This window comes from Pinus tabuliformis, chromosome J (genome assembly GCF_031772625.1).
Source record: "Pinus tabuliformis cultivar Carrire ecotype Pingquan chromosome J, CPIR1, whole genome shotgun sequence".
NCBI lineage: Eukaryota > Viridiplantae > Streptophyta > Pinopsida > Pinales > Pinaceae > Pinus > Pinus tabuliformis.
The window spans coordinates 649,035,398-649,063,391 of record NC_142295.1 but is presented as its reverse complement, the minus strand read 5'-3'; the positions used below and the strand labels follow the sequence as shown (position 1 = coordinate 649,063,391).

Sequence of the window (27,994 nt, the reverse complement as noted above, 5' to 3'; positions counted from 1 at the left end):
TTGATCAAATCCCCGTTTGAGCCAACTCAACCTTTTACATTAAAGTTAAATGTACAGAATTAATTAAGTGAAACGTGTGTTATAATCACAAAATTATTAGCAATAGAGCAAAATGTACGTTAGCTGTACAGGATACAGAGTTAAAACGCAGAAAAATTAGCTTCCCTGTATGATACGTTAGCTGTACAGGGTAGAGTTATAATGCAGAAAAATTAGCTTCCTTGAAAGATACCTCAGAGAACTTGAACAATATTCTAGAGGCTACAGTGAAAAGTAATCCCAGACAACAGACTAGAATATTCTAATTTCTAGCAATACATTTCTGCAATTTCACCACGGCCTGTCTAACTGATACATCAGCTGTACAGGGTACAGAGTTATAATGCAGAAAAATTAGCTTCCCTGAAAGATACCTCAAAGAACTTGAACAATATTCTAGAGACTACAGTGGAAAGTAATCCCAGACAACAAATTAGAATATTCTAATTTCTAGCAATACATTTCTGCAATTTCACCACTGCCTGTCTAAACCCCCACCACGAAGGCGCCTAGCAAGTCGCAAATCTCTGGGCACTGAAATAGTAAGAAGATTAATTCCACTGGACAAGTCAGTCAGAAAATATCATCTTGAAGTAAAAATACTGCTAAATTTTTCAGTTCAACAAAGTTGACACTAAATGTTGTTTAATGGCATCATCAGTTAAGTGTGGAGATAAACAATAAAAGTATGCCCATTTCAGTGTGGAGATTAACAATAAAAGTATGCTCATTTCAGTGTGAATATTTAACAATAAAAGTATGCTCATAGTGCATCATTGCCACCAACAAATATAAATGTGAAACTGAGTCAAAAACCTTCATTTACGACGGCCAACCAACTGATAAGCAAAGACTATTACAAACTCTAAGCAAAGCACAAACCATAACCTTTGAACCATCTCACCTAAGGGTACTTTGGGTACATTGTGATCCCACGTTGTGGAGCTATCAATGAAAAAAAGTTGAAATAAGTCAAGATGACAAGGAGGAGAGGAGCTCCTCCCACTTTCACCATTCCATGTCAAATTCCTTCATATCTCAAGCACAATAACACACCCATTTGGAAAATATTGAAAATGTTAGTTGTTCCTTCTACTTAACTTGTTTTATTATGCTATTTGAACAAACTAATCCTATTATTTCCCACTTTTTCTTTGCCAAAACTGGTGATTTGATACAAATGGCTCACTAAGATAGTTTTCAGACTAGTAGAGCTAAATGGAGTTAGTCACAAGGTTCAACTTTTAAAATCTTTACAAAAAAATATGTGAGAACAATTTGTGGATTGTGTTTCAATCACACCTAATACAAGCTTGAGGATATATAGCTCTATCTCTCTTTTCATGCAATTTGATCCATTGGAAACATAAGCATACAAAAAAATCAATCATATATTTTGTTCCATTAAAAATAACCATCAACTTTTGTAACCAACATGTGGCAAGGAACCTAAGACACCAACCGATGTAGTTGATTGCAACTTTGCAACTTTTGAAGTAAACTTGAGGCACATTCAAAACAATATGCATAATCTTTATTGTTGGGAAAACTTTTCTGCTAAGATTATCTCCGATCCTAAAAAAAGATTTAAGAAATTTTTTAGAAATAACTTGTATTAAGAGTGCCTGCAAATGCTTTTGTAGGTTTATGCTTAGTGACATTGTGATGCGAAGTTGTTTTTTTTTTTTTGTTTGTGATTGATCTCTATAACAATGTAATGGAGCGTAGAAATGCTAATTATCAACGCTTATTCTGTAGATTATATCATAAAAGAGTTTCTAACATGTTTTCTTAGCAGTCATAAACATATATAGCTGATATCATGTGAACTAATCGCATTTGAATTATCTTCTAAAAATAAATATCTCAAATGTAATTAATTTAGATCCAAAACTACAATATTAAAATAGTTAACTATTTTCGATGCGGGATTGATCAAATCCCCGTTTGAGCCAACTCAAACTTTTACATTAAAGTTAAATGTACAGAATTAATTAAGTGAAACGTGTGTTATAATCACAAAATTATTAGCAATAGAGCAGAATGTACGTTAGCTGTACAGGATACAGAGTTAAAACGCAGAAAAATTAGCTTCCCTGTATGATACGTTAGCGGTACAGGGTAGAGTTATAATGCAGAAAAATTAGCTTCCTTGAAAGATACCTCAGAGAACTTGAACAATATTCTAGAGGCTACAGTGAAAAGTAATCCCAGACAACAGACTAGAATATTCTAATTTCTAGCAATACATTTCTGCAATTTCACCACGGCCTGTCTAACTGATACGTCAGCTGTACAGGGTACAGAGTTATAATGCAGAAAAATTAGCTTCCCTGAAAGATACCTCAAAGAACTTGAACAATATTCTAGAGACTACAGTGGAAAGTAATCCCAGACAACAAATTAGAATATTCTAATTTCTAGCAATACATTTCTGCAATTTCACCACGGCCTGTCTAAACCCCCACCACGAAGGCGCCTAGCCAGTCGCAAATCTCTGGGCACTGAAATAGTAAGAAGATTAATTCCACTGGACAAGTCAGTCAGAAAATATCATCTTGAAGTAAAAATACTGCTAAATTTTTCAGTTCAACAAAGTTGACACTAAAAGTTGTTTAATGGCATCATCAGTTAAGTGTGGAGATAAACAATAAAAGTATGCTCATTTCAGTGTGGAGATTAACAATAAAAGTATGCTCATTTCAGTGTGAATATTTAACAATAAAAGTATGCTCATTTCAGTGTGAATATTTAACAATAAAAGTATGTTCATAGTGCATCATTGCCACCAACAAATATAAATGTGAAACTGAGTCAAAAACCTTCATTTACGACGGCCAACCAACTGATAAGCAAAGACTATTACAAACTCTAAGCAAAGCACAAACCATAACCTTTGAACCATCTCACCTAAGGGTACTTTGGGTACATTGTGATCCCACGTTGTGGAGCTATCAATGACAAAAAGTTGAAATAAGTCAAGATGACAAGGAGGAGAGGAGCTCCTCCCACTTTCACCATTCCATGTCAAATTCCTTCATATGTCAAGCACAATAACACGCCCATTTGGAAAATATTGAAAATGTTAGTTGTTCCTTCTACTTAACTTGTTTTATTATGCTATTTGAACAAACTAATCCTATTATTTCCCACTTTTTCTTTGCCCAAACTGGTGATTTGATACAAATGGCTGACTAAGATAGTTTTCAGACTAGTAGAGCTAAATGGAGTTAGTCACAAGGTTCAACTTTTAAAATCTTTACAAAAAAATATGTGAGAACAATTTGTGGATTGTGTTTCAATCACACCTAATACAAGCTTGAGGATATATAGCTCTATCTCTCTTTTCATGCAATTTGATCCATTGGAAACATAAGCATACAAAAAAATCAATCATATATTTTGTTCCATTAAAAATAACCATCAACTTTTGTAACCAACATGTGGCAAGGAACCTAAGACACCAACCGATGTAGTTGATTGCAACTTTGCAACTTTTGAAGTAAACTTGAGGCACATTCAAAACAATATGCATAATCTTTATTGTTGGGAAAACTTTTCTGCTAAGATTATCTCCGATCCTAAAAAAAGATTTAAGAATTTTTTTAGAAATAACTTGTATTAAGAGGAACGTAAGGAACGTAAGGATAACTATTGAGATTAATCAGGGGTGGGATTTTGTAGTTGTCAGCCAAGAAACCTGAGGAACGTAAGGATAACTATTGAGATTAATCAGGGGTGGGATTTTGTAGTTACCTATTCCTCGTAAGCTTGGCACATCATTAGCCTAGTGTCGTTATTTTGCGAGGCTTTTCAAGACATAATGGCATAAACAACTGAAGATTCTATTCGCCTACTGTTGTATTTCTGTTCTGATACAATTGTGAATTAATAATCTGCAGGATATAATGTTAAAATGATAAAGATTGCCCACTATTTCTTGCCACTTAAATGGAACAGATAATTTTCCAGAAGTTAGATGCTTAAGTAAAATTTCTTATTTCAGCACTGACAAAACTCATGCCTATGTGGCATGAGTTTCCAGAAAGGAGAACAAGAGATATGGGGGTACAAGTTTTAGGAATCACTCAAAATTTGCCAGATTGCTCCCTTTTTAGACAAGAAACCGAAGGGAAGGTCAATGTCACCACCCTTCAAAAGGGAACATTCCCAACTGTTCTAAAGTTCCATGGAATCTCTTAGATTGACTGAAACGAGTCCCCATGCAACTATCCTTTCCAATGATAACAATATGGATTTACCCGAATAAACCACTCGCACGCTATGAGAAATACACTACTCTAAAAGAATTATAATAGTTCTAACTATGATGAAAATGATGGAAACAGAGGAATGGACACTTCTGTTTGTAACATATAAGACCACAGCCTAATCTAAGAGATTCCAAGAAAGTTCTAAAGCATCAAAGCGTGTAATTGATAATTTTGAAAGTCTTCAAGTTCAACTTACTTATTGTAACACGCTTTGCATGAATCGCACACAAGTTTGTGTCCTCAAATAGATGGACAATATAGTCCTCAGCTGCCTGCAATAATAAAATAAATAGTTCAAACTTACAAAAGATTACATTCTTACAAATAATGCTGAATACATATAGAAACATATTTGAATATAGTTTGGGCCTAGAAGGATACTAATGAAAAGAATGGATATAAAACATCCACTACAATTAGGAGAATTCAACAGTATAAGGCAATTCTAATGGTGGAAATAAGCATTAATATAGGTTCCCTGGTCAAGCTCTGCCTGGAGAAAAGGTATCATAATTTTCAACGAAATGCCACGGCCAATGAATATACTTTCCAGATGCATTGAGTCCTCGTGAGAGCTTCATTGGACTTTTAGATTATACTAGTTTAAAGATTAAGTATATGCTCTTTATTGCATCCAACCAAATTAACCAGCCGAAAATTCTTACATAAGTTACAGTGATGGCTTATGTATAAGTAACGTAACTAACCAAGCCAAACACATGGATGTGTGATGAATTGAGATATTGTTCAGTGTTTACCTTAAGAATGAAGTATATAACTTCAGTTCACCCATACCTGGACCTATCATAACTGTAAGATCCATAGCTACCAAGCTTTAAAATCCTACAAACAATCAGATCCCTGATTATTGGCCTTCAAAACTTGTTTTGTTTGGGACCTACTAGAGAGCTATTGAACAATTTGAAAGTTATTTATGCTTCAATTCTATAAACAATCAAGCCAACATGAACCTCCATAATCTTTGAAAACCATTTCGGTATTTTAGACACCTAGATATCCTAGATGGTAGATTTGATGGATTTTAAAGGGGCCTGAAAATATAGGATAGGGAAATTTCTGTTATGTCCACTTGACATTGGATAACATATTTACTTTCAGGGCAGTTAAAGATATGGCTTTTGGTCTCTGTTTAAGACCTATAGTTGCTTGTAGGTTTGTTTAATATGATGTACACATCATTTTGTACTCAGTCTTTAGATGCCCAAAAAGGTCATTACTACACTAATGACACTTGATAGTGGATCTTACGGTAGGAAGTTGCCATTCAAAGAACAGTTAAATTTACCCAGGCATAGGACAAGATGGTGACCAGAAACTGGGGAAGGAAGGAGAAGATGGCCTTAAGATATTTAGAAGTTTCTACAACTCTCCTGGAAGAGGATCCCTCTACCATTCGGCTTCAATTAGAAGCTACTGAACTGGAGAACTTTATCAGATGTGAGAATTATAATGCTAACAGTGCGAGAATCAAGATTAGACTTCAAGGGGTCAAGGAGGCAAATTAGCCCTCCATGTTTTATTTTGAATATCTGAAAAATAAGAATATGTTGGAGTCTGGAGAAGATCATGGGCATGTGCAAACTGGATGGTATTTTGGGATTTTTTTAATACAGATATAAATAATCTAAAAGCAAGTAATAAATGCCCATGTAGCTTCTGATGTGTTAATGAGAAACCTATAATATTCCACGAATCGGTACTTAGGTAAAAAAAAACCATAGGACAATAATAAAAACAATGTTTCCTGCTATACCAGACTAATCAACATAGAAGGTAGATCAATGTCACAGGTGCTGTAATGTAATCCATTGGAGATTTCATAAAAAGGTGATTTGGCAAATAACCGCCACTTAGAAAGATAATATAGAGGAACGTGTTGAAGGAAAATATTTTATCGCAGCATGAATTTATAGAGAATTTAAAGAATATTACAATTTTAGGCATTAGATTTTTGATAAGATGAATAAATAAAATAAAATTCAAGGGGTTGTCTTTGTTGTTGCTAGGCATTTGGTTAGTTTTGTGCTAATAGGTGCTCAGTTTGAATCTTTTTAAGTTGGACACACTAATTTACACTAACAGATTGATTAGGAATGCCATCCACAAATGTGGAAAAGCATCCCAAAAAACTACAGTAAGGCATATTGAAAGCATGCTGTTACTTTTAACATTCACCAACTTATATAATACCTCTTGCAAAGCTACCAAGGCCTCTGCGGCCCATCGACTCACCACTTGAGAATAATACATAGTCAACTCCCTCACCTATATCCACCACAACATCAAAAAAAAACTTAGATATGTGACCCATTGTCCTACACACGTTATCAACATCATTGCGACCAAGATATTAAACAGATAGGACATTTCTTTAGTAAAATTTGCTTCACTATAATATCAACATGATTCTTAAAAAACAAAAATATGGTAATATAAAATTTTAAACTAAATATTAATTGAAATGACAACGCTAAAGGATGAAAGTGAACCAACATAATAATAGATGCAAAGAATGAACCAATATCAATATTGTGAACATTTTAAAAACAAAAATCAAAATAATAATGTAAAATTTCAAGTTAAATAGTTATCAAAATGACAACGCTACAGGAAGAATGCGAACCAACATAATCGATGAAAAAAGAATGAACTGATATCAATACTGTAAATATTTAAAAAAAAAGTTGTATGAATCATTATAATATTAAAAGACGTAAAATCACAATCACACTTGGAAAAATGCTCTAATGACTGAAAACATTTGCAATAACAGATCAAGTTTACCATCAAAAATAAGTGCTCCTTCCTCCATAGGGATTATCTATTTTATTATATTTAAGGTGATATCTTATTCTTAAAAGCTGATTTGAATTGAGGATTAAAAAAGAAGACAATGTTAGACAATGTTCACAACAACTTTCAAAATACAATCTAGCCATTATGAATTTACGATATTACTTGTTGAGGTCGCCAATGTGTTTGCCACATATATATCTAATAAAACATGTCTTCAAAAAATACCTTTCTAACTTTGTGATTGTTATCCAATGACATTTTGATGCATTTTGAGATTAGATGAAGAATATGAGGAACATTTGCAATAACAGATCAAGTTTATCATCAAAAATAAGTGTTCCTTCCTCCATAAGGATTATCTATTTTATTTTATTTAAGGTGATATCTTATTCTTAAAAGCTCATTTGAATTGAGGATTAAAAAAGAAGACAATGTTCACAAGACAACTTTCAAAATACAGTCTAGCCATTATGAATTTACAATGTTACTTGTTGAGGTCGCCAATGTGTTTGCCACATCTATATCTAATAAAACATGTTTCAAAAAATATCATTTCTAAATTTGTAATTGTTATCAAATGACATTTTGATTCATTTTGAGATTAGATGAAGAATACGAGGAACGTTTACAAATAGATGAAGTGCTGAGGAAAACAAGTACTACACAAACATGAGCTTTTATGGTGGAAGGTTCATTATCTCAACCATATCATTTCTAAGATAGGGTGTAGGTTGAATGGCCAACTCTTATCAATGTCACAAAGCTATGAAGTTTCATGGGCTTGTTTGGTTCTATACATATATTGCAGACCAGTTGTCTAGAATCGCTCATCCTATCACATCATTGCAGAAGGGAAAAAGATGTCAAGATTAGATGAGTGGAGCAACAAACGTGACGAAATATTTTAGTGTGCTAAAGAGACTGTGTGCTAGATCTCCAATCTTAGCAGAGTGATAGCTTATCAGCCAAAGTACCAGATCATGAACTTAACTACCCTACCTATGAATTAGAAATCAAAATTGTGATTCATATGTCAAAAATACTAGCGTGCATTCTCAAAAAGAGAGCCATCAAAACTTGAAGTATACATTAACCTAGCCTCAACTTAACAGTTGAGAATGTAGATGGCCTGAATTCCCCAATGAATATGATTTGAAATCTATGTTACAGGAAATGCACCAACACCTGCTGTACCAAGTGCGTTTTGGTACAGAAACACTAATATCCGTTTCAGTCTGTACAATTGTGTACCACATGCAGTGAACATGTTTGTACAGATTGAAACACATTTCAAACTCATTTCTGCCATCCGTACAGCATGTTTCAGCAACTGAAGTGGCTGATTTTCCCTTAAGTCGTCTGTTGGGACCTACAACTTAATTGTTATTTCAAAATTGTTCATTAGATTAATGGGTTCAATTTATGAAAACCGAGTTTCATAGAGAAGTGGTAACGCCAGCCAACAAGATAGAAAACAATATCATACATTTGCAGCAATCAGCAAAAATATCCTCTCACAGAATTCTTATTGGGGGTCTTTACTCAAATTTTCCTCACTAGAACAATTATTGCCCAAATCTAGATAAATCTCCAATCTCCGCAAATCTTCAATATTTAGCTTCAAGCCCCTCGCAATTCTAAACCTTTAGTCATTCATTAGCAAGTAAAAGAACAAAATCCAATATATAAATACTTCTATCTTCTTACAAAGGTTTTCCTACTCTCTAATCAGTCAAGCCAAATTTTAACAGTATACAAAAACAAATGTTCCACTACTAAATAAAAGCATACTATTTAACAACGGATGAAAAGGAAAATCTGCACACATACAAATAAGAATTGGTGTGTCCAACACATCACATGCAGAAGACTTGTGGAACGCACCTTCATGCACACAGTAGTATTTAAGTTTGCATGCATAAAACAAAAGTGGCATCAGTTTAACTTGTGCAGCTTTCTCTCATGTTTTCTTGATCTATATCTTTCATCTCATCTTGAAGATGGACAACATATTGCTGGTCCAAAACATTGACATCAATAACCTTAACACAGTGAATCTGGAAACTAATAATTTCTGACTTAGCATTAATCCCTTCTATAAGTTTATGTATTTCTGTCCTATAATTTCTTTCCTGTTTCTATTAAATTCACTGGCTCTTTCAAGACTCATATGTCAATCATTTGCTTCAATATACACACACTAGTGGACACAATAACTTTATTGTTGAAGTGTACTATTAAAAAGGGATCTTGAAAAGGAATGTTGTTTTTCCAAGGCACTAGAGAATCTAGGTTAGGGTTTTAGAATCTCTGACACAACCAACTCAAATGCCAATACAAACTACTTTGCACAACAGAACAAATACAACAGTAAATCAACCACTGCACAAATAGGCAACTTTTTACAATTTTTTGATAACCCAACTTCATTATATTATCAATCTATAATACAACAATCTAGGGCTCTTGTACCAGGGATCATGGCCCTCATACAATCACTGATACAAGAATACAAACTAGGGTTTGGTGTCAGTCCTTCGACAATCAATCTACCCTGAACAAGATACAATTGGCCTACTAGTTGATGTAATGCACTTCACAACTCCACTTGGTCGTACCATGAACACATTTTTTGGTCCTTCTACTCCCAATCTACAACAACACCAATCTGCCTCTATCAACGGATCGTGTTCCTTTAGGTCACTGAACACAGCTCACCAATCTGCCATCTAGTTGATCATTAGTCCATCAACGAATCAACACATAGGGTCTTCTTGTGAGTTGTTTGCAACGCCGTTTGAGAACAACTCCTTAGTTGCCCACATGTTTTTCCTCAACTCTTTGGGGCTTCTTCCCTCCATTGCTTTCATATGTTGCTCCAATGAAGACAAACTTAGGGCATGGAGGGATACCTACTTTAACCGTAGAAAGTCTGCCTTCAATAGCAGACTAGGGCTGAATGATTAGTCTACTTGGTTGCCTTCTTCTGTCCTTCAAAGACTCAACCCTTGACCTCCAAACCACTGCCACTTCTAGCAGACCTAATGTCCTTCTCAGTTCTGCACTTAGGGCACCCTTTGGACACCTACTTCAGCCCTCCAATTTGATCTCAAGATGCCCAAACAACACTGTCCAGATCTAGACTATCGCCTTGCTAACTTCACCAACTTACACAAGCATACATACCTCTTGAAGACTCCTAGTTGTCTACAACCTCAGCCTAAGCACATTTCTTCTGTAGTTTTTCGACCTGGTTAGGGCACCAGACCAACCCTTAACTAGTCCTCAAAATATTGTGTTCTCCCTTTGTTAAGTTTAGGTATGTTCTATGCTTAGAGCAATTTATTTCAATTTTCATAGTTAGCTCAATATCTTTTCCAGATTAGCAATCACATCAGCATTAAAGTAAACTGCAAAGAGAACATAAACATAAATTGCAGAAGACAAGCCAAGACAAGAGGACACAAGATGTGGCGCTAGCCAGGGACAAACCCAAATGTGGGGAAACCCTTGATCAATTCTTCTTATTTGTTCTTCAATAGTTCAGCAGAGAGAAAGAGAGAGAGATAGTACATTTACAATAGAAGTCAACACTTTGACTTAGCTTGATAAGAACATAAATCATTTCTAAGAAGATGAGATCAGTTGAAGACATGCTGCTTCAACTGATTCTCCAAGGTTACTCTTTCACCTATCATCGTGTTGCATCTCGTCATCATGTTGCACCTCACCGTGCTACACCATGATGCACCCATCATCACAATGTTGGACCTCATGACTGCTGCACCTAATGCTGCACTGCAGTGCCATGTGCCATGGTTGAGTCATGTTGTCATACTGCATGTCTCATGTGCACCATGCCCATGTTGTCCACACTTGCCATGCTGCACCATTTCTTGCTGCTATCATGTCACACCTGCTGTCCCACTTTGCTGCCATGTCATATCACAACTGTTGTCCCACTTTGCTACCATGTCATATCACAGTTGTTGTCCCACTTTTACCATGTTGTACTACGCACACTTGCCTAGTTTTCCTATTTGGCATGTTGTACTAAGCACACTTGCCTAGCTCTCCTATTTGGCATGTTGTACCTTGTTGTTGTCCTAATGAGTTTACAGCACCATGCTTGTTGCTGTCCCATTGTAGCCTTGTTGTACCATGTCATTACTTGTTGTCCTATAGCTTTCTCCACCAAGTGACTTTGTTGTCCCATGTATCTAGTTGCCAACACACGATACAAACACTGATCCAAATATGTTTGTATATTGTCATTCATCACTGATCTGGTTAGGGCAGCCCTAAACTGCTGTCCCACTTTGCTGCCATGTCATATCACAACTGTTGTCCCACTTTGCTGCCATGTCATATCACAGCTGTTGTCCCACTTTTACCATGTTGTACTACGCACACTTGCCTAGTTTTCCTATTTGGCATGTTGTACTAAGCACACTTGCCTAGCTCTCCTATTTGGCATGTTGTACCTTGTTGTTGTCCTAATGAGTTTACAGCACCATGCTTGTTGCTGTCCCATTGTAGCCTTGTTGTACCATGTCATTACTTGTTGTCCTATAGCTTTCTCCACCAAGTGACTTTGTTGTCCCATGTATCTAGTTGCCAACACACGATACAAACGCTGATCCAAATATGTTTTTATATTGTCATTCATGACTGATCTGGTTAGGGCAGCCCTAAACTCCTCACACAGTCCTTGAACATCCCTCTAGAAAACTGCGGCATACCCCAATGAGACACCTCCCCTAGCACGTTGCTATTCTGGGCATGTTTGAGCCCTCAACCTCTCCATGTTGTCCCTGTTTTGAGGTGGTTAGGACTGCGACCTACCACAGTCCCACGTTGTCACCTACAACCCACTCAAAACAGGCTTCCCTTACCTTTTCGCTGCCCCAAACAGACCTGTGATCACCCTTCTTCAACTCGGCCTCCAAGCTCAGCTCCTCGGCCCTCTAACAGCAGCTTGGTTAGCCTTGAACCAGACCTTAACTCCCTCGCTTCCTTGGCCTCTTCTTGTAGCATCATGCATGTGTTGCCCTTTCTTGCACCCAAGACACCTCAATAGACCTGCGTCTAGGGCTTGAACAGACCTGCGGTTAGGGCTGGGTAGACCTGTGGTTAGGGCAGATTTAGGACAACGTTAGGGTTGCTTTAGGACTGCGGCTAGGGCTTGTTAAGGCCTCCTCCATAGTTGCGTTAAACTTCTTCCATGAGCTCCTTTAGGTCAACGTAGATCCCTTCCATAACTTCGCTAGCTTGTCTTCTTTGCTGCAGCTAGGGCAGCGACCTTTCCTCCAACGTCTAGGGCTTCCACTCCTTGATCTCTCTTCCACTAAAAGCCAAAACAAGTGGAAAGAAATCAAGAGTGAAGTGTGTGTTAAAATGACAATCAAGTCACCTATTTTTATACTAAAACGTTGAGCACATGTGGGTGTTATTTAGTTGTTGGCCAACCTCAACGAATTGTCTTATAACACAAATAAATTCATAACTCCATGAATACTTATCAAAATCGGATGATCTTTACATCAATCCTACACCTCTCGATGAGAGGGATCCAAGAAAAATATCAGTTGCCATAAATAAGATGACCCACATGGAGTTTGGCCCTACTTGCCAATTTTAACACTCCCTCTCAACTAGGGATAACTCCATCCATTGATCCATCTGTCCGACTGTACTATCTCTGCCATCAATGCCCGACATTGCTCTGCTCTGCTCTGTTGAACCATGAAGAAGAAGAATTGATCGAGAATGTCTCATACCATTCTTTACTGACTCAAAGTCAGTTCCATATGAAGAGAGTGTCATACCACTCTTACCGATTCCAGATCAATCCAAGATAGTGAGTCATATCACTCTTACTGACCTGAAGTCAGTTTCATTGATCCCAAATCAATATCACAAGATAGTGTTTCAAACCACTCATACTGAACCTAGATCAATGGAGGTCATCCTAGCATAGGGAGTACGGTAGATACAACGATGCGTCCATCAATAGTACTACTATGGTCCCTAACCCCATTTCCTTGCTCATTGGCCAGATGAGAGGTACTTCCCATGAGTCCCAGACTGCATGGGTAGGATGCCTCGACAGGAGAACCATTCATCCTGTCCCTAAGTCGCCTCGGGGTATCACAGGGGAAGGTTGAGCCATTCACCCTATACACAGCGCACCATTAGGGGAGGGTGAGTTTCCCTATGGTCGTGTGTTGCTCCAGTAGTACCTTAAGCCCCACGGAGCTCCCAGAGCTCAATGCATGCAACATGCAGGACCCTCATAAAAGGGTCTCTCAACAACTCCAAGTCGTTCTGGAAAGTCACAAATTTGACCTTTCCCGGGGGCTTTGACAAAATGTTTGTGACCTGTACATCAGTCTCAATGCGATGGAGCCTCCTCGCTCATCGACGTACCATATCCCAGATAAGGTAGTATCTGATGTCTATCTGCTAGAGCAATCATAGAATACGGGATTCCTCAACAATCGAATCCCCCCCTGGTTGACACAGAAGATCACGATGGTATCCATCATGTGTACAAATAGCTCATTGAAGAGCTTCCGCAACCAGGCAGCTTCACACAAGGTCATACTCGTAGCTATGTATTCGGTCTCAGCGGTGCTCAAAGTAACCGTCTTCTGCTTCCTGCTCATCCAGGATATCGAGCAGAACCCAAAGAGAATCAGCACTCAGAAGTGCTCTTGAGATCCTCCACACTGCGTGCTTTGTCAGCATTCGAATAATCATGCAGCTTCACATTTTCGACAGTTTATCTCAATCCATGAGAGATTATGCCCCGAAGATATCTCAGAAGATTCTTGGCACCAATCAAGTGAGGCCCAACCAAATATGAGCCCAACATGCTAACTGCAAAACATATATCCGGACGGAAGTTCACCAAGAACATCAAAGCAAATGAGTTTATGATACCCGAAGGCCTTTCCCAAATCTGGTCCAGCATCACTACCACATAACTTCTGAAAGTTAGGCTGCATCAAGGTAGTCAAGGGCTGGCAGTTCACCATTCCAAATCCAGAATCCAACTCCCTCTTACTTCTGCAAATGAGAGGGTCTGCACCTGTCAGAAAGAGGTCGTCCTCATAAGGTGTCGGTATGAGAGGTCTATCATCCACAACCTTCAAGCAGTGGTTTGGATCGGCTTCACTCCTAGTGAATCTCAGCCTCATCAGACAGCTATCAATCCTCTCAAACTAAATCCGGGGTGTTTTGCCTCAAGCCATTGAGGGCTTTCTTCCCCCTGCATACATGAGATTCTCGATCATGAATCTCAAACCCCTCGAGTTGTTCCAAACCTGTGGACCTGCTACATGAGTGGAATGGTCCCCTTGTAGGATTTTCCTTCAATACATCTCGGACATGTACCTTCATGCTCTTCTTGAATTCAGGTATCCAAGTCACCATCTGACTCATATCGGGTAGGGCCCCATAATAAGTAGACCTTCGGTGCTATAAATGAGATGTCTCAACTGACATAGTCCCCAATGGACCATCCTGCAACTTTATACAAATTGCCAACCCTGAACCAATGAGTAAAAGCATCTTTGAAATTTCTATTTTCAAACACGTACCTTTCCATTGATGAATGCCACCCTGAAACCTTTGACTTCCATTGTTGAAATGGACACCAGGTTCTTCTTGCAATCAGGTACATAAAAGAGATTCTTGTAAATGAATCGAGTTACCCTCATCCAATTGAGGGGTAACATTCCCTACACCCTTTCCGGGATAGGTGGCATCGGCTCCAAGTATAATCCCACGATTGTTTCCATCTCTACTAAACTAGAGAGAACACCCTTCTATCCGATAAGTGCCTTGAAGCACTACAATCAATAAGCCAGATTCCCAAAGAATCTGAAGGAGAGGGCCAATACAAGATAAACGTTCATTTATCTTATCAAAAACAACATTTGATTCTTCATACCTGGGGTTCTTTGCTTTCTTTGAAGAGTCAGCTATTTCCTTGATCGATCATTGAAGATGTCCCTGGAATGATTGTCATCATCATCAAGTGATGTGTCCCAATCTTTCGGACACTCCTTCACATAATGTAAGCAAGGCATCTGCCTTTCCTTCCAGCCTTAGATCCGGACTTCCCATTTAAGTGATCTTAAGGTAGGCCATCAAAAGCTTCCACTGCGCCATTCTGATAATGTTCTCTGCTTCAACTTCACCCTTGGTGAATTTGAAGAGGGATGAGGAATCCATTGATCCTTTCCCAACTGTCTTCGGTGATTGCTCTTTCCCTCTTGCTTGGGCTTTGTCTTCACCTCAGCTCTGATACCATGTTAAGATTAGGTATGTTTTATGCTTAGAGCAATTTATTTCAATTTTCATAGTTAGCTCAATATCTTTTCCAGATTAGCAATCACATCAGCATTAAAGTAAACTGCAGATAGAACATAAACATAAATTGCAAAAGACAAGCCAAAACAAGAGGACACAAGATGTGGCGCTAGCCAAGGACAAACCCAAATGTGGGGAAACCCTTGATCAATTCTTCTTATATGTTCTTCAATAGTTCAGCAGAGAGAGAGAGAGAGATAGTACATTTACAACTGATTCTCCAAGTTGACTCCTTCACCTATCATCATTCTGCATCTCATAATCGTGTTGCACCTCACCGTGTTGCACCATGCTGCACCATTTCTTATTGTTGTCCATGCTTGTTGCTGTCATGTCACAGCTACTATCCCACTTTGCTGCCATGTCATATCACAATTACTGTCCCACTTTTACCATGTTGTATTAAGCACACTTGCCTAGTTGTCCTATTTGGCATGTTATACCTTGCTACTATCCTAATGAGTTTGCAGCACCATGCTTGTTGCTGTCCCATTGTAGCCTTGTTGTACCATGTCATTACTTGTTGTCCTATAGCTTTCTCCACCAAGTGACCTTGTTGTCCCATGTATCTCGCTACCAACACACCATACAAACGCTGCTCCAAATATGTTTGTATACTGTTGTTCGTGACTGACCTGGTTAGGGCACTAGGGCAGCCCTAAACTCCTCACACAGTGCTTGAACATCCCTCTAGAAAATTGCGGCATACCCTCACGAGACACCTCCCTTAGCACGTTGATGTTCTGGGCATGTTTGATTGAGCCCTCAACCTCTCCACGCTGTTCCTGTTTTGAGATGGTTAGGACTACAGCCTACCACAATCCCACGCTATCCCTGTTTTGAGGTGGTTAGGACTGCAACCTACCACAGTCCTACAGCCCACTCAAAACAAGCTTCCCTTACCTTTTCACTGCCCCAAACAGACCTGTGATCACCCTTCTTCAACTCAACCTCCAAGCTCAGCTCCTCGGCCCTCTAACAGCAACTTGGTTAGCCTTGAACCAGACATTAACTCCCTCGTTGCCTTGGCCTCTTCTTGTAGCATCATACGCCGCCCTTTCTTGCACCCAAGACACCTCAATAGACCTGCGTCTAGGGCTTGAACAGACTTGCGGTTAGGGTTGGGCAGATATGCGGTTAGGGCAGATTTAGGACAGCGTTAGGGTTGCTTTAGGACCGCAGCTAGGGCTTGTCAAGGCCTCCTCCATAGTTGCATTAAACTTCTTCCATAAGCTCCTTTAGATCACTTCCATAGCTTCGTTGGCCTGTCTTCTTTGTTGCGACTAGGGCAACCACCTTTCCTCCAACGTCTAGGGCTTCCACTCCTTGATCTCTCTTCCACTAAAACCCAAACAAGTGGAGAGAAATCAAGAGTGAAGTGTGTGTTAAAATGACAATCAAGTCAACTCTTTTTATACTAAAACGTTGAGCACATGTGGGTGTTATTTAGTTATTGGCCGACCTTGACGAATTGTCTTATAACACAAATAAATTCATAACTCCATGAATACTTATCGGAATCGGATGATCTTTAGATCAATACTACACCTCTCGATGAGAGGGATCCAAGAAAAATATCAGCTGCCATAAATAAGATGACCCACATGGAGTTTGGCCCTAGTTGCCAATTTTAACACTCCCTTTCAACTAGAGAGAACTCCATCCACTAATCCATCTGTCCGACTATAATGTACTTATCAAAAGAATGACTAAAAAAAAATTATTATTGAAACAATGACTTATTAAAGCATGGGTTTCATGCTTGGGTCATCTTTTATTAGTCAAAGTCCCCATTGTGGACTCCTAGGATTTATATTGAGTCATTAGAGTCATTGTACATTTTATGAGACCCTTCTTGGGCTTTTGAATCATGTAAAAAGGTTTATTATTGAGTCAAATAAGGTATTTGACACCTCCACACCAAGTCGGCCTCAAAGAGATCAAGTCGGCCTCAAACTGGGCAATTCGACCTCACCTAAAGCCTATATATACAAGCAGTTTGAATTCATTTGGAGGTATCTCTCTCACAAGTTCGATATCCAAGTGAAGGAGGCAAAAAAAGTGTGAAATTCCAAGAAGAGAAGAAGTGTTGGAAGGATCAAGGTCGAAGGTTTTGGGCTATCTCTTTCTCTCTCTTATGCGAAGTTACTGGGCCAGTTGCTGGATCGAAGTTTTATTGCTGGAAGGGTCGAAGATTTTGAAAGTGTTGGGTCGAAGATTATGTTGCTTGAAGGTCAAAATTTTGGATTTGTTGGGTCGAAGTGTTGTTGTTGCAAGGCTGAAAATCTAGGTCGAAGTTGCTGGAAGGAGAGGCTAACTTCGTGGTTGGAGGAGGTTTGTGTCTAGGTTGAAGAGTCTTGGATTATCTCAAGAAAACTATTGAAGAAAGATATTTTTCACTGGGTTTTCCCCTAGATAGGGGTTTTGCCTTGGCAAAGTGCCTACACCTTTGACGTTTCCCAGTTGAGATGACGCAGAGCCTTTTGAGGTTGAATCAGGGCCAGCGCAGAGATCGCTGGAGACAGTTGGTTCAATTGTCAGAACAGCTGAGATTTGTCGGGTAGAGTGAGATAATCTCACTAAGTTTTTTTGCCAGTTTATTTTCTCTGTAACTAGAATGCCAAAAGGGCATCTAGAGTTGTATTTAGAAACTACTGCTTAATAATAAAAACCCTCGATCTGCTGCACCAGTTTTCCCGCATTGGGTTTTTCAGGGGACATGTGTCCAAAAAATATTGTGTCACCGCTTGTGTGGATTTTTATCTATTGTTCTATTCTTGTTTTGGGAAAATTAATTAATTAAGTGAAGGCAGCAGTTGTATTAGCTTCGATATTTGTTGTAGGAAACAGTAAATAATTTGTTTCAGTAATTAACAGATAGGAGAAGTTTAATCAGTCGTTGCAGTAGTTGATTCTGGTGAGGATTCTCGAATTTTCACATGGTATCAAAGCTAGTGCAGGTGAAGCAAGAAGAACAGTGCCAGAGATCCCAGCGCTGCGCAGGAAAGGAGGTCAAAAAAAAGTTGCAGGAGGCAGCAATTTGAATCTCCAGACGGGTTTGCGCAGTCCTAGCCGGAGGGCAGATTTTTGAGGCAGTCTCTCTTTGAGTGAGTCGACAAAGAGAAGGGCTTCCAGATCGAAATTTTGATGTGGCACAGGGAGCAGTGTTGAAGCCTCAACGTGAGGAGGAGTTGGTGGGACACCGTTTTTCTACAGGTCATTTTGTTGCGCAGAAAAACGTCATAGGGAAAAGAGAGACACAGTTGAGGGAATTCTTCCTCGGAGGACTTCCAGCCAAGGAGTCCAAATTCTCATTTGTTGAGAAGCAACGGAGAAGTGCAGATCTACAAGCTCCAGCAAGAAGTGTGTAGGCCAGTCTAGTGTTGCACAGAGGAGAGAGGAAGCTATTCGACTTTTTCGTTTGGCAGGGATGGCAGCCACATTGCCAAGTGGGAGGTGGGGAGATTTAGAGTTGTAGTTCAAAAGAGCTACAAATGGGTAGGATCCTTGAGGAGCCAACCTCTTGGGTTAATTCCTTGCTATGGGAGCCCAGATCAGAAGTACCAAGATGGACTAGTGTCGGATGGGTCGAGTAGTGTCGGAGAGACAGTTGCAGTGGCTAGGATCACCAGAGACTAAGCAACGCAGAGCAGAGTTGGCAACAGTGCAGATGGCACAGAGCAGTGGTGTGCAATAGCGCAGTGGATTCAGAGGGTCAGCACAGAGACTAGTAACAGTCAGGCTGCATCCAGCATTCACATGGTATCATACTAAACACAGTTAGTTCAATAATTTGGGATGTTTTTCCATTGTTGATGCAATAGCAGCAATAGTTTGCAGTGCAAAGGGAGTTGGCAGTGGCAGTGCCAACAGCAGCACAGATGTAGAATTTTAGAGAAAGTTGCAATACAGATGCAATGTTGATAGTGGCAGGGTCAGCAGCAGTATAGATGCAGCATTTGCGCAGTGGTTGGTGGACAGCATGTCAGACATCAGCAGCGCAGAGGGAGATGTTACAGAACAGAGTGATGCTCCAGCAGGGTGCATTGCTAGAGCACATTCCTCGCTAAGAGGGAGTGTTGATTTCTGGTAGCATTGGATGTGCTCTCAGTCTCAAATTTTGCAGGGAGACTTAGGCACATGTATTCCAAAAAACCCAAAAAGCATTTTGGGAAATTCCACCCAAAAATAGTTTTATTAAAAATAATTAATTATTTTTAATGGGACCTTAAGTCTAAACTTAGGAAAATAAAATAATTAATGGGTATTAATCTAACTGTGGGTGTAACTTCTAGAAGAAGACGAGGATCAAGCAGAAATGATCTTAGCCATTGATTAACTTCTAATCTGGGTCATTGAATGTCAACAAGGATATTTTTTAAGGAGACTTGGGGATCATTTGGAAAGACATACAAAGAGTTCAAAAGTTTGATTTTCTCAAGCATAGCATAGGAGCTGCCGGGAGATTTTCGATAGCGAGATGTTGTAATGAGGGACAAGGATAGTTGGGTTGGAGTATCTTCTCCAGGACCCGGGATAAGCAACATAGAGAGGCAGAGAGACACCAAAAGGGTTGACGCTAGGCCAAAGGGGCTCACACAAAGCTTGACACTGAGCCAAAAAGGCTCACGCAGAGCTTGACGCTGAGCCAAAAAGGCTCACGCAGAGCTTGACGCTGAGCCAAAAAGGCTCACGCAGAGCTTGACGTTGAGCCAAAAAGGCTCACGTAGAGACAACATAGTCATCCAAAGCAAAATTCCTAGTTTTGCAGAGGAGTTGACATTTCTGAGCCAGGATGGCTGGAAACTACTCCAGAAGGCAAGACGTTTCCCAATTGAGCTTACGCGGAGCCTTTTGAGGCTGACGCAGGGGGCCAGCGCAGAGATAGCCAAGGACAGTTGGTTCAGCTGTCGGAACAACCGAGATTTGTCGGGTAGAGTGAGGTAATCTCACTAAGTTTTTCTGCCAGTTTATTTTCTCTGTAATTGGATTGCCGAGAGGGCATCTAGAGTTGTATTGAAAAACTATTGCTTAATAATAAAAACCCTCATATATGTTGCACCGATTTTCCCGCATTGGGTTTTTTTGAGGACATGTGTCCAAAAAATATTGTGTCACTTGTGCGGATTTTTCTCTATTGTTCTATTCTTGTTTTGGGCAAATTAATTAAGTGAAGGCTGCAGTTGTATTAGCTTCGATGTTGTAGGAAACAGTAAATAATTTGTTTCAGTAATTAACAGATAGGAGAAGTTTAATAAGTTGTTACAATAGTTGATTCGGGTGAAGATTCTCGAATTTTCACACAAGGGATGTTCTTTGGGTAAAAATACAAGAAAACCATTTACAAATAGTGAAACAAGGTCTAAAGAAATATTAGACCTCATCATTCTGATCTGTGTGGGCCTATGTGTGAAATCACTTGGAGGTCATCTTTACTATGTAACATTCATTGATGATCACTCTAGAAAGACATGGCTCGACCTTCTCAAGAAAAAAGATGAAGTGTTTGAGAAATTCAAAGAGTTTAGATCTGAAGTGGAAACCCTAACCGAAAGAAAAATAAAGACTTTGAGATTCAACAATGGTGGGGAATACTCTTCTAAAGAATTGATTGCATATTGCAAAGAAGCGAGAATTAAGAGTGAGTTCATTCTTCCCTAGTATCCCAAACAAAATGGAGTGGTCGAAAGAAAGAATAGGACAGTTGAAGAAGGTATAAAAACAATGCTCCTTGATCAAGACTTACCAGAATTTCCATGGGGATAAGCAGCAACGAAAACAATATATATTCAAAATAGAAGTCCTCATAGAATTCTTGAGAATCTTACACCTAAGGAAGCATTCACAAGGAAGAAGCCAAGTGTGGACCATCTTTGAATCTTTGGGAGTCCTGCCTATATCCACATTCCAAAGGACAAATGAAAGAAGTTAGATTCTACATGCATCAAAGGGATCTTCGTTGAATATAGTCTCTCCTCAAAAGCATATAGAATCCACATCAAGGAAGGAAGGCACATTGAAGTAAGTAGGGACGTTATATTTGATGAAAATCATGCCTACAAAAGATCCAAAGATATCCCTATTGATATAATGAAGAAGTTATACCAATATTCGAAGAAGCAGTACACCATGACAATCCCTCTACAATTCAAGAAGAAGAAGGAAGAGTCCAGATTGGTTAAAAGCTACTATTGAAGATGTTGAAGGACATGGAGCTAAGAAAGGAACCTTTAGAGAAAGCAAAAGGCCAAAAAGATATTCTGGATATGTTGCATATATGACAAAACTGATTGAAGTTGAACCATTTACATTTGAAGAAGTTGCTCATCAAGAAGTATGGAAGAAGGCAATGCAGGAAGAATATCAATCCATCATGAAGAATGGGGTTTGGGAAATCGTTCCTAGACCTAGTGACAAATCAGTTGTCACCTCCAAATGGATCTACAAGATCAAGCACGTTGTTGATGGAAGTATAGACAAATACAAAGCTAGATTTGTTGGAAGGCATAGATTATGAAGAAACCTTTGCACAGTATACTACCATTAGATCTTTGATTTCATTGGTTGCTACAATGGGATGGAATATCCATCAAATGGATTAAAGGCAACAACTCTGAATGGGACCATCGATGAGGAAGTATACATTGAACAAATCGAAGGATTTGAAGTAAATAGCAAAGACACTCATGTTTGTAGACTCAAGAAGGCACTATATGGTTTGAAGCAAGCTCCTAGGGCATGGTATGCAAGAATGGATGCATAGCTTCTAAGAATTGGGTTCATGAAAAAGAATTGTTGATCCAAATCTCTACATCAAGGTTGTGGATAATGAGCCAGTCATTATTCTACTATATGCGGATGACCTATTCATTACGACTGTGGAGCGAAGGATACAAGAATGCAAGAAGATGCTCACAGCTGAATTCGAGATAAAGGATTTGGGACTAATGCACTATTACCTAGGCCTGGAAGTATGGTAGAAGCTTGGGGAGATATATCTGGGCAAGGAAAGTATATCATCATCAAGTTGTTGCATAAATTTGGAATGATGGATTCCAAGCCCATGACTACTCCTATGATCACCAATCTCAAGAAGTTGAGGAGCTCTGACTCAAGTCTCATAGATCCTACCTCATATTGTAATTTGGTGGGTTCTCTAATGTATCTAGTAAATACTAGGTCGGATATATGTTTTGTTGTGAACATTCTTAGTCAGTTTCAGTTGGAGCCTCGTCATGATCACTGGATAGCTTCCAAGCATATATTGAGATATCTTCGTGGCACTATACATCACTGCCTAAAGTACGATAGCAAGAAAGTCAAGTTGATTGCCTTAATAGATTCTGATTGGGGTGGCAATGAGACCGATGGAAGAAGCACTACAGGTGGATGCTTTAGTTTGGGATCTTCCATGATCTCATGGATTAGTAGAAAGCAAGATCTTGTTGCTTTGAGTAGTGTTGAAGCAAAGTATGTGGTTGCGTGTGAAGTACAAAAGGAGGCTGTATGGTTGAGGAAGCTTCTGACAGATTTGTTCAAGAAGCCTCTAGGTCCTACTGTGATAATCAAAGCTTCATCAAGATGTCTGAAGATCTCATGTTTCATGCTAGGACGAAACATGTCAACAATAAGTTCCACTACATTAGGAACTTGGTGTAGGATGGGATCATGAAGCTACAGTATGTCTCGACCGACGATCAGGTAGCTGATATACTAACAAAGTCTATTCCTAATAAGAAATTTGATTATCTTAGAAACATGCTTGGTTTAGTAGATAGTGTTGATCTTGTTGATAATGATAAAAGTTTGGAAGAGATTTGTTGAGGCTATGCGTGAGACACATTGCCTGAGAGGACATCAGGCTGGCACTATGTGTTCATGTCTAGATCCAGAAGTAGGGAGTGTGGCATTGGCCATAGAGCTCTGACCTTGGATACACACCTGGATCCCTGAGTTGATGGTTAGCAAGTAAGCATGATGGTACCTAGAGAGGCTGAAAGCTTTAGTCCATCTTAGTCGCACCTGGATAGATTGCCCTAGTCAAGAATCTAGTCCATGGCATTGCAGTGCCTAAACTCTTCATAGTTCATATGTTTTGAGATCTTCCTTATACTTGCATATGTTATTATGAATACCTCCCTAGTTAAGAAAGAGTATTGAAGAATGTAACTAGTTTCAGTATTCATAAATGTATTTGAGTCATTATGTAATATACTTATCAAAAGAATGAAAAAAGAAAAATTTTATTATTGAAACAATAACTTATTAAAGCATGGGTTTCATGCTTGGGTCATCTTTTATTAGTCAAAGTCCCCATTGTGGACTCCTACGATTTATATTGAATCATTAGAGTCATTGTACATTTTAAACCCTTCTTGGGCTTTTGAATCATGTAAAAAGGTTTATTATTGAGTCATATAAGGTATTTGACACCTCCACACCAAGTTGGCCTCAAAGAGATCAAGTCGGTCTCAAACAGGGCAATTCGATCTCACCTAAAGCCTATATATACAAGCAATTTGAATTCATTTGGAGGTATCTCTCTCACAAGTTCGATATCCAAGTGAAGGAGGGAGAAAAAGTGTGAAATTCCAAGAAGAGAAGTGTTGGAAGGATCAAGGTTGAAGGTTTTGGGCTATCTCTTTCTCTCTCTTATGCGAAGTTATTGGGCTAGTTGCTAGATCGAAGTTTTATTGCTGGAAGGGTCGAAATTCTAGAAGTGTTGGGTCGAAGATTTTGCTGCTAGAAGGTCGAAATTCTAGATTTGCTGGGTCGAAGCGCTACTGCTGCAAGGTCAAAGATCTAGGTCAAAGTTACTAGAAGGAAAGGTTGACTTTATGGTTGGAAGAGTTTTGTGTCTAGGTTTAAGAGTCTTGGATTATCTCAAGAAAACTATTTAAGGAAGAGATTTTTCACTGGGTTTTCCCCTAGATAGGGGTTTTGCCCTGGCAGAGTGCCTACATCTTGTGTCTCGTGCTTTTGTGATCTTCATACACACATAATTTGGTAATTGCTTGATGAAATATAATATAAAAAATAAGTAAAAGAAGCCAACTTAATTCACAAGTAATTATCAAGAAAGAGAAATCTAACCCTAACTCTACTAGCATTGATTTCTCAACATGTTCCACTACTAAAAAAAACATACCATTTAACAACAGATGAAAAGGTAAACTCGCACACATACAAAGAAGAATTGGTGTGTCCAACACATCACGTGCACAAGACTTGTGTAGCGCGCCTTCATGCACACACTAGCATTTAAGTTTGCATGCATACAACAAAAGTGGCATCAATTTTAACTTGAGCAGCTTTCTCTCATGTTTTCTTGATTTATATCTTTCATCTCGTCTTGAAGATGGACAACATATTGCTAGTCCAAAACATGGACATCAATAACCTTAACACAAGGAATCTGGAAACTAATAATTTCTGAAGTGGCATTAATCCCTTCTATAAGTTTATGTATTTCTGTCCTATAATTTCTTTCCTATTTCTCTTCAGTTCACTAGCTCTTTCATGACTCATGTCATTCATTTGCCTCAATATACACACAGTAGGACACACTAATTTTATTTTTGAAGTGTACTATCAAAAAGGGATCTTAAAAAGGAAGAAGTGTTGTAAGAAATGAAAAATATGACACCCACAGAGTCACAGAGTAGCCCTATCAATATAATCCAATTGTTGATATCTACCAACCCTCATTAACAGTGTCCTAGACATAGGGCATATACACATGGGTATTTCTAATGCTGCATTTATACTCAGTGGGTCTCCATGGATCAACCACCACTTATTCCCCACTTATGCGGTCACAACCTGCTAAATTTGGCAAAGGTAGGACTTCATTATTATTTAAATTATTCATAGCTATAAACACACAGCTCCAAACCCAAAAAGAAAAATATTACATCCAAAAATGTCACTCTATAAATAAAGGTAGCAGTTTATTCCTGGATGACAATTCCCCTGGTAAAAGACTAAAGTAGCCCTGCATTGGTAATGGACCAGGATTCTAACCCTGAAGGACTTATAGCTCTATGATTAGGCAAATGAGAACTTATCTATCAAAGATTGTCAGTGCCAGATGTATCTTATTCCAAAGCAACATCAACGAGAATTACCTACACTTCAACCCTCATAAAAGAACAACTTGTAAAATCATTTTTCCTTTCAAGATTTCCATATAACTTTTCGTAAAACTTCATTTAGAAATCTGTCTATCAGGAAGCTAACATTGAACAACTTGAAACCATGTTTGGCACCGTACTAATGAGAAAAGGAATACCCACAAAATAGAGAAGAGGAACTGATTGATATCCATATGAATCTCTAACTCAGTATAAAAATTATGGTTGACAAAGAACAGCATCCAGTCTCATAAGGATAGTCAGTGTAGGAACTTATGTTATTCCAAAGCAATGTCAAAGAGAATTTCTTAGGCTTCAACCCTCCTTAACAAATTGTGAAATATTGGGAAATCTTCACGTTGAAATTTGCAGGGAAGCTACCAACTCGAGGCCATATTCAGAATATAATAAAGAAAAATCTCACAAAGAATGCCCATAAAACAAATAAGGAAAACTAGAATAATGATAAGAGGAACCGGTTTAGTTAATGTGTGCTCCCAGCCTGTCAAAGAAGTTGTTTAGGTCAAGACCAGCAGACTCAGTATTTGATACAGTGTGTGACCCACTTCATCAATAAAAGGCACAAGGTAATATATATGATGTATCATATAACTACAAGCCAATTTCAGCAAACCTAGTTATTAGACTTCAAAACTTCTACAGTGTGAAAAGATAAAACGACCATCTTATAGATATTAGAGAGAGTAAATAAAGGCAACGTGGTTGTTAAAAAAAATATTCAGTATGAAAATCATTTAAATAGAGGGAAAACCTTTCACATTGACAGCACAGCAGATATAATATTCTAATGGGATTTTTCTGCCCAGGATATATGTTGCAGGTGCAAGGGTTCTTTCTTCCTTGTTTCAATGGCTAGAGAGCCGACTATGGCCTGGAATGTCATGCCCATGCATCTAGTTGGAATCACTTGGTGAAACACAGTCTAAAGGGATGCAATCGCAAGCAGAAAAGTTTCATAAAAGAACCACAATGCAAGAGGTTGGGTGACGTCTGAGTTTCTGAAACCAAGGATTCAAGAGATGGCATTACTTCCACAAAAGAATAAATGTTTATAGAAAAAAAAAATGGCCTCTGTAGCATATCCCTGAGGAACTAAGATGACTTTAGGAAACAAGGAAAAGGAAGTTACTAAAATCATTCCCTAATAGTTCAAGTTTATCTCCAATGAATTAATAACGCATATACAATGTAAGCCTCAGTGCCAATAAAGGATTTATGCCCAAACAGACCAAATAGGGGCTTCAGTCCTCTGTCAAGGTTGTAATGTCAAACTGAGGAATATTAAAGTCTAAGTTTTATGCTTGCCAATATTTTTTTGATATTTCCCTCATATTGAATCATCCACTAAAGCAATGTTAGAATCACAGTTTCGAAAATCTGGACAAGTCCCTCGGAATTACCTCCAACTATTCCAGGGAATAGGGAAAATCCCGCAAAGTGTTCTACTGAAAAAGACAAAAAGGAAATTAAATATATTACTCACAATTCTAGCAAATGGTAGGGATGGAATGAGGAGTTCAAAGCTTTTTTGATAGCGTTTGATCTCCCTGAGAGCGACTGTTCCAGGTCTAAATCGATGGGGTTTCCTTCCAGAAGGTGCCGATGGGCTAGCAGCACTTCCAGGTGTAGATGCGAGCCTAGCGGAGCCTCTGCGCTCGCCTCTTTCTCCTGCTGAACCTTAAATCACCCCCAACTGAAACCAATCAATCTGAATGCCCTCTAATTTATTCATCTATTTATGCAGAACCAAAAATGCAATGTAGAACAATATATATAGCACGAAACCCATATATACCTACCAGGTGTTGACACTCCAACACCAGATGTAGAAGCAGCATTGCCACTGCCACTCTTCTTCCTTGGGGGAACTGTTTTCCTTCTAACCATCTCCTCCGCCAGTAAGGTGAAATTATTCCTAATACCAGAGCCCCTAATATAATTTCAGATGAGAAAATGTGAATATGAATATACTTCCCCTCTACCCAGTGCTCCGCTAGGTCAGGTTAGAAGAAGGGAAATCTGCCTATTCACCAGCATGCATATAGAGATAAGGATGATTGCGCTTACAGTGTTGATCTTGGTGCAGTGTTGATCTTCGTGCTTAGAGTGACATGTAGAATAGTAGACTCTGCGGAGGGCCCCGTTCTTTAAAAGACACAAGCTACAACTCCTCCACAGGGTCACATGGACGCTGAGCGGGAAACCGACGGCTGCAGAGTTTTAAAAGTGAGGAGCGTCTAATTTAAAGGGGGAGTATGCGACAGCCACAGAGACGGATAGAAATAGAACGGTGCGCGTCCTGCTGCTTTGATGAGACGATGAAATTAGAAT

General features: G+C 38.9%; 1 protein-coding gene across 8 annotated transcripts; it reads right to left on the bottom strand.

Annotated features, from left to right (window-relative positions):
* Positions 1-202: 202 nt before the first annotated feature.
* Positions 203-27,994, bottom strand: LOC149228587 (uncharacterized). Of its 8 annotated transcripts, none has more exons than XM_089378280.1 (6): positions 27,731-27,994; positions 27,459-27,578; positions 27,147-27,340; positions 6,525-6,599; positions 4,510-4,585; positions 1,941-2,569 (listed from the first exon to the last, which is right to left on the bottom strand). In XM_089378280.1, exons 2-6 carry the CDS (start codon positions 27,499-27,501, stop codon positions 2,496-2,498), a joined length of 462 nt encoding a protein of 153 aa, XP_089234406.1. In that variant the 5' UTR covers positions 27,502-27,578; positions 27,731-27,994; the 3' UTR covers positions 1,941-2,495. The 8 variants fall into 8 exon arrangements, with proteins under 8 accessions (XP_089234403.1, XP_089234406.1, XP_089234405.1 ...); XM_089378279.1 differs by having other exon boundaries at positions 27,459-27,593; positions 27,731-27,993; XM_089378275.1 differs by having other exon boundaries at positions 27,463-27,578; positions 27,731-27,948.

What these genes read in the sequence shown, in the direction of transcription:
- LOC149228587 (XM_089378275.1), bottom strand. Translation starts at nt 27,550, where the DNA reads ATGGTTAGAAGGAAAACAGTTCCCCCAAGGAAGAAGAGTGGCAGTGGC. An exon ending in CCCTACCATTTGCTAGAATT is followed by an intron (nt 6,600 to 27,146) that starts GTGAGTAATATA and finishes TGGTGGATATAG; the next exon opens with GTGAGGGAGTTGACTATGTA. An exon ending in TGCAAAGCGTGTTACAATAA is followed by an intron (nt 2,570 to 4,509) that starts GTAAGTTGAACT and finishes TGACTTGTCCAG; the next exon opens with TGGAATTAATCTTCTTACTA.